We start from the raw sequence: 6,819 nt of genomic DNA, 5'->3' as shown, positions 1-6,819 counted from the left end.
AAAAAAAAAAAAAAACAGATTTTCTTTTTCTTCCTTTACTTTTATTTTTGTGAGACAGGGTCTCACTCCATTGCCCAGGCTGGAGTTGGAGTACAGTGGTGTGATCATGGCTCACTGCAGCCTCAACCTCTCTGGGCTCAGGTGATCCTCCCACCTCAACCTCCCAAGTAAGTGGGACTACAGGCACATGCCACCATGTCCCACTAATTTTTTTTATTTCTTGTATAGACAGGTTTTTGCCATGTTGTTCAAGCTGATCTCAAATTCTTTGGCTCAAGTGATCCATCTGCCTCAGCCTCCCAAAGTGCTGGGATTACAGGTGTGAGCCACTGGGCCCGGCCTATATTTTTCATTTGTAGAAGTTCTATATGGTTCTTTTAAGATCTTCTTGGTTAAACCTACTATGTACCCACAAAAATTAAACAGTAAAAAAAATCTCCTTGGTCATTCTTTATAATCTCTTATTCCTTATTCATATTTTTAAGGCTCTCATCCCTTAACTCAGTATTTCATAATCTGTGTCAGTTAAACTCCCTATCCAGTCTTTGCAAATCTGATTCTTTTGTCCGCTGTTTCTGCCAATGCTGGCTTGAATTGCCTTGGTTCCTTGCATATTGGGATTTTTTAAAAAAACTATTACCTTATTTATTTTTCTTGGGAATTCTTTGAGGCCTGGTCCTGAAGTTGTTTTCCTCCAAAAAGGGTTTGCCTTTCCTTCTGCCGCCTCGCCACCCCGGGAACACTTTAAATTAAATGTTTGGCTTTAGAGTTTTCTGCCCGTACAGGTAGCTGTGAATTCAGGTGGCAAACTACAGGATTTAGTCAGACCTGAGGTGGAACCCTCACTCACTTACTATGTGACCTGGGGCAAGTTATTTAATCTTTCTAAATCTGTCCTATCATCTGTGAAATAGCAATAATAATGCCTACTGCCTAAGGCTACTGCAAGGATGAAATGGGATCACATATGTAAATACAGGCTTGCCTGGGGTTCTTTCTCAGTGTCCCTGCCTGCAGTTCTCTTCCTTGCTTCCTTCTGTCCCAGCCAATGGGAGCAGCTTGGTGGTGGCCCCCAGCATTAGTTCTGCCTCTCACTATAGGATCTGAGTTACAGTGGAAGCAGGGTGCTTCACAGCTCACTCCCGTGGCTCACTTTGCCTTCAGTTTTGAGGTGACTGAACCTCCAAAAGCCTTTGAGAGACACCTCTACCCTCAGTCTTGACTGTGGTTTGGAATATTCTTGGAGGTCACTTGAAACCGGTCAACAAGAAAAATGACATTTGACAAAATTGTTTTCTTTGTTAGATGCTGCAGGAGTGTTTTGGTGAGTTTGTTGGTTATGATTTCTTAAAAGATGTTAAAATTGTTAATTTTTTTTTTGAGACATGGTTTTGCTCTCTTGCCCAGGATGGAGTGCAGTGGCACGCGATCATGGCTCTCTGCAGCCTCAATCTTCCAGGCTCAAGTAACTCTCCCATCTCAGCTTCCCCCATAGCTGGAACTACAGGAGCGTGCCACCACGCCTGGCTAATTTTTTAAAATTTTTTGTAGAAACAGGGTTTTGTCATGTTGCCTTGGCTAGTCTAGAACTTGGGGGCTCAAGCAATCCTACTGCCTCCCAAAGTGCTGGGATTACAGGTGTGAGCCACCGCAGCCTTCCCACATGATTAAAAATTATTAGCCGGGCGCCGTGGCAAGAACAACAACAAAAAAAAACAGTAGCATATGCTTTGCTGACGAAATTATTTGATGTCCCTAGGTTGGTTATGTGAACTTTCCTGACTCTTCCCTGCTGTTTAGGAAGGGCTTCAGAGACCTGAATACTTGGTAGCCAGTGCAGCATGGTTCCAGGGTCTGGCCCGGGGAGGAAGGAGATGGGAGGGCAAGTTGCAGCTCAAGTGCCTTTAGAGATGCTGAGCCTCTCCTGTCCTGCCCAGGACGCAATGAGCCCCTGAAGAAAGAGCGACTGAAGTGGAAGAGCGACTACCCCATGACCGACGGGCAGCTGCGGAGCAAACGGGATGAGTTCTGGGACACAGCACCTGCCTTCGAGGGTCGCAAGGAGATCTGGGATGCCCTCAAGGCCGCCGCCTACGCTGCCGAGGCCAATGACCATGAGCTGGCCCAGGCCATCCTGGATGGAGCCAGCATCACCCTGCCTCATGGTAAGTGGGCAGGGCCAAGGCTTTGTCGCCCCTGGAGCTAGGAGGTCACCAGCACAGTTTGGGGGTAGAGTAGAGCTGGTGGCCAGCCACGTGTCACGAGGTTCTATCTAAGCTGTTTGGGGGATGTTGAGGGGTGTGGAGTGGTGGAACAGGTGGTTATTCACTTATTCATTCATTCAAGCAACCCTTGCTGAGCATGGACCAGAAGTGGATACATAAGGAAAATGAGACACAGTCTGTGCTTGCCTAATGACATGATAGAAAGACATCAACAAACCTGCAAAGCAGTGTCACAAATGCATTTTGGGACCCCAGAACATCCAAGACACTGACCTTTTTATTTTATATATATATTTTTGAAAAAGAGTCTTACTTTGTTGCCCAGGCTGGAGTGCAGTGGTGGGATCTCTGCTCACTGCAACCTCTACCTCCTGAGTTCAAGCAGTTCTCCTGCCTTGGCCTCCTGAGTAGCTGGGATTACAGGCACGTGCCACCACACCCAGCTAATTTTTGTATTTTTAGTGGAGAGGGGGTTTCACCATGTTGGCCAGGCTGGTCTCGAACTCCTGAGCTCAAGTGATCTACCCGCCTCGGCCTCCCAAAGGCACTGACCTTGGCTTATGTGCTGGGCACTGAACTAGAAACTTCCACTGCATTAGCTCATGTAAGTTCACAGCAGCCTTATGGGACCATGTACAGCAGAGGGTAACAACAGTGGCGCTGTAGAGTCCCAGACCTGGGTTTAGCCTGAGTGTTTTCCTTTCCTAACTGTGTTGCCTTTAGCAAGGAGCTTCTAGAATTTAGAGCCTGAGTGCCTTACAACTGTAGAGGGGAGATGATTATTAGGATTTGGCAAGACATACATAACATCATTTAGTCCAGTCCCTGCACTTAGTAGGTGCTCAAGAGACAATAAACTTATTTTTCCATGCATTACATTGTACCAGTAAGGACACTGAGGCCCATGGAGAGGAGAGCTGTGCTATTTCATTCATCCCTGTAACCCCAGCACCCAGCACATGTGCACAAATGAAAAGTGATGTCCCAGGGATGAACAAACCAGTACCTGGTAGAGCCAGGATGCCAGCTCAGGTCTTCCTGACTCCAGCCCTGTACACCTGGTCATCAGATTGTCCTAGGGAGATCTGACTGTGGGGTGGCCATGGCAGTGTATTAGTCTGCTCAGGCTACTATAACAAAATACTACATGCTGAGTGACTTAAACAAGAGACATTTATTTCCCACAGTTGGGGAGGCTGGGAAATCCCACATCATGGTGTTGGCCAGTTCAGGTTTTGGTGAGGACTCTCTTGCTGGCTTGCAGGTGTGTCTGCCTTCTTGCTGTGTCCTCACAAGGGGAGCGAGTGGAGCGTAACACAGTGCTCTAGTGTCTCTTCAAGAACTGTAAGCCAGGGCAGTCGAGCACACCTGTCATCTCAGCTGCTCAGGAGGCTGAGGCAGGAGGATCGCATGAGCCCAGGGGTTCAACACTAGCCTAGGCAGCATAGGGAAATCTTGTCTCAAAAGAAAAAAAAAAAAGGCCGGCCGGGCACCGTGGCTCACTCCTGTAATCCCAGCACTTTGGGAGGCTGAGGGGGTTGGATCACAGGGTCAGGAGTTCAAGACCAGCCTGACCAACATGGTGAAACCCCATCTCTACTAAAAATACAAAAATTAGCCAGGCGTGGTGGTGCACGCCTGTAATCCCAGCTACTCAGGAGGCTGAGGCAGGAGAATTGCTTGAACCCAGGAGCGGAGATTGCAGTGGGCCAGGATGGCGCCAACTGTACTCCAGCCTGGGTGACACAGCGAGACTCCATGTCAGAAAAACAAAAACAAAAACAAAAAACAAAGAACCGTTCTTTCAGATCGGGGAATCAGAGGGTCAGGGCCCTGCCCCATGACCTCATTTCACTTTAATTATTTCTCCGTAGGCCCATGTCCAAATACAGTCACAATGGGACCATGAGTTTCACCATATGAATTTGGGGGGACCTACACATTTAGTCCATGATAGTGGACCCCCAAGCTGACTCTGACAGCCCTGCCTCTCCCACAGGCACCCTCTGTGAATGCTACGATGAGCTGGGCAATCGCTACCAGCTGCCCATCTATTGCCTGTCACCGCCCGTAAACCTGCTGCTGGAACACACGGAGGAGGAGACCCTGGAGCCCCCCGAGCCCCCGCCCAGCATGCGCCGCGAGTTCCCGCTGAAGGTGCGCCTGTCCACAGGCAAGGACGTGAGGCTCAGCGCCAGCCTGCCTGACACAGTGGGGCAGCTCAAGAGGCAGCTGCATGCCCAGGAGGGCATCGAGCCGTCGTGGCAGCGGTGGTTCTTCTCCGGGAAGCTGCTCACAGACCGCACACGGCTCCAGGAGACCAAGATCCAGAAAGATTTTGTCATCCAGGTCATCATCAACCAGCCCCCGCCGCCCCAGGACTGATGGGCCCATGGACCCCTGGAAAGAGGCCCTGCCTGGAGCACTTGGCCCCCACCCTGCTGCTGCCTTCCAGTGCTGTCATTTCCTTCAGGGGCCCTCCCCTCGGTGTGGCTGGTGGGTGAGCCATGAAGGGATCCTGCCTTTCAGGGCACTATGTGCCACCAGTGCCCGGTACCCAGGGAGCAGGTGGCCACACATGGGCCTTGCAACCTTGTCAGAGAAAAGGCAAACGGGGCCCTTGCCCTGCCTCTCACCCGTAGCAGGTTCGAGCCACGAGGACCAGCCTGGAGGCCCCTGGAGCCCAGATCTATCATCTGGTGCAGCCGGCTGTGCTCACTCCGGTTTTCTGCTCAGGGTCTGAAGCAGCTGCTGTCTCCCTGGTCTGCCCCCATCCCCTGGCTCTCCCCTGGGCACAGTGCCACTCCCTGGGAAGGGAGGGAACCACCCGTGAGCCCCAGGGCTTGGGAAGCCTGAGGCGGGCCTCTGCCTCTCCCTGCCCCCAGCACAATTGGCAGAGATGAGGCAGGTGGTGGACGGCTGGACTGTCGTTGCAGGGGTCTGCACAGGGCCATGTCCTAGCTGTAACCCAGGCAGTGGGAGGTCTGCAGCCTGGTCACGGCCCCCACAGCAGGTCCCTGTGGACAGACATATCTGCATATTTATCAATAAAGCCTTTTGCTCCTTCTCGCTTGCCTGGCATTTGACTGAGTTCTCCCGCAGCTCTGTGGGACCCCTGGAGCTGTTCTGGTATGAGAGCAGGTGGATGCCTGGCCTCCCAGCTGCTCTGGGCATGTAATCTCCAGCAGAGTGAGCCTGGAACTGCCAGTCTTCTAGGCCCTGATCCTGGCCTCCCTGGTGTCCTCATGAGTCCTCAGGAAAAGCCACTTAACCTCTGAACCCTCTTTGCTTTTCTTCAAAGCAGAGCCATGCTGCCTGCCCTGCCTCCTCCATGAGTTGCTGGGAGGATTAAGCAGGAAGACAGACGTGAAAGTGGTTGGAAGGCGAAGACAGCAACTCAGGCAGGTGGTCTGCTCCTGCGGCAGGAGGGGCTGGCTTCCAGCTCCTGGAGACGCTGTGCCCATCATGATGTAAAAGCAAAGTCTCTGGCAGATTTAGATGATGAGCGTATGTCAGAGGTTAGTGTCAGCTTCCCAGCAAGCAAGCCAGGGAGGAAAAGGAACCAGTTCCTCCTGCTTCCTAGGGAATACATGCATATCTGAAGAGAGGGGTATCTTATATAAGGCTATTTAGCTAAGGGCAGCCACCAGCCAGGTGAGCCTTACAGAAGCACAGGGCCGGGTGTCTGCAGGTCCCTAGCAGGTTAACCTGGGTCACAGTGACTCAGATCTCCAGCCTGCAAGTTCCGGGTGTGGAACTGAGCAAGTACAGATCTGCTTTTGCTCCAGTGGGGAGTATTTTTCCTTCTCAGTGAGCATGGCCAGCCTCCTGGCCAGGAAAACCTGGCACTGTCTGGGCCTGACAGGGAAACCCCTGGAGGGTAGGAGGATTGGAGTAGCTGCTGTTCCTCCCCAGCTGGGCTTAGTGCTTTCCTAAGACCCCTCTCTTGAAGCAAGACCCTGTGAGCGCTGCAGAGGCTCCCTGAGCAGTTGCCCTGAGGCACCGAGGGAGGAGACAGATTGGATAAGGTTTGTTGGTGACTAAAGGTCACCCATCCAAATGCAGTGATGCTTAACTGGGGAACAGGGAGGAGCATGTGGGATCCCAGAGAGCCGAAGGCCAGCATGAGCTGCGATCAAAGAGGGAGATGGCTACCCTAACTGCTACTACTGCCCTGGCCCAGACAAGTAGAGTGTGACCCTCCTCACAGCCAGCAGGGCATGTCTGCAGGACAGCCTGGGAGTACAGAACTGTCCTGGTCCCACGTGTGGTTTTCAGGCCCCTTTCCTGGAGCTGGCTGAGCAGGGTTTCCAGGCATCCAGCAGGTGGCACTGTCATCTGGGCTACAGCATGCAGCCGGCAGGTCCCTTGTGCAGCCTAGCTGCCCTTGGCTAAGGCCCAGCCAGGCCCAAGTGCTCAGGACAGAGGCTGGACATGCTTCTTCCTGCAGCCCTGCTCTTGGGACACGGTGCCCTCCGGCTCTAATAGGCCAGGAGTTGGCGGAGCAACTGGCCCTGCTCCCTGGCCCTGGCTCCCCCTGCTCCCTGGGGCTGCCCGAGGTGAAGGTGACAGGTTGGGGAAGCAGGTGGAGAAT

General features: G+C 52.4%; 1 protein-coding gene across 2 annotated transcripts in view; it reads left to right on the top strand.

Moving 5' to 3' along the window:
* Window positions 1–5,294, top strand: part of UBTD1 (ubiquitin domain containing 1) — a 62,676-nt gene extending 57,382 nt beyond the window's left edge. For both annotated transcript variants that reach the window (XM_017502771.2, XM_017502772.2), the window contains exons 2-3: window positions 1,938–2,165; window positions 4,225–5,294. In XM_017502771.2, the coding sequence (XP_017358260.1) occupies window positions 1,938–2,165; window positions 4,225–4,610 (614 nt within the window). In that variant the 3' untranslated portion in view covers window positions 4,611–5,294. The remainder of the gene's footprint in view (window positions 1–1,937; window positions 2,166–4,224) is intronic.
* Window positions 5,295–6,819: the final 1,525 nt, after the last annotated feature.

The sequence above is a fragment of the Cebus imitator genome, unplaced genomic scaffold (genome assembly GCF_001604975.1).
Source record: "Cebus imitator isolate Cc_AM_T3 unplaced genomic scaffold, Cebus_imitator-1.0 Scaffold299, whole genome shotgun sequence".
In the NCBI taxonomy this organism is placed as follows: Eukaryota; Metazoa; Chordata; class Mammalia; order Primates; family Cebidae; genus Cebus; species Cebus imitator.
This window is presented reverse-complemented; position numbering and strand designations above follow the sequence as displayed.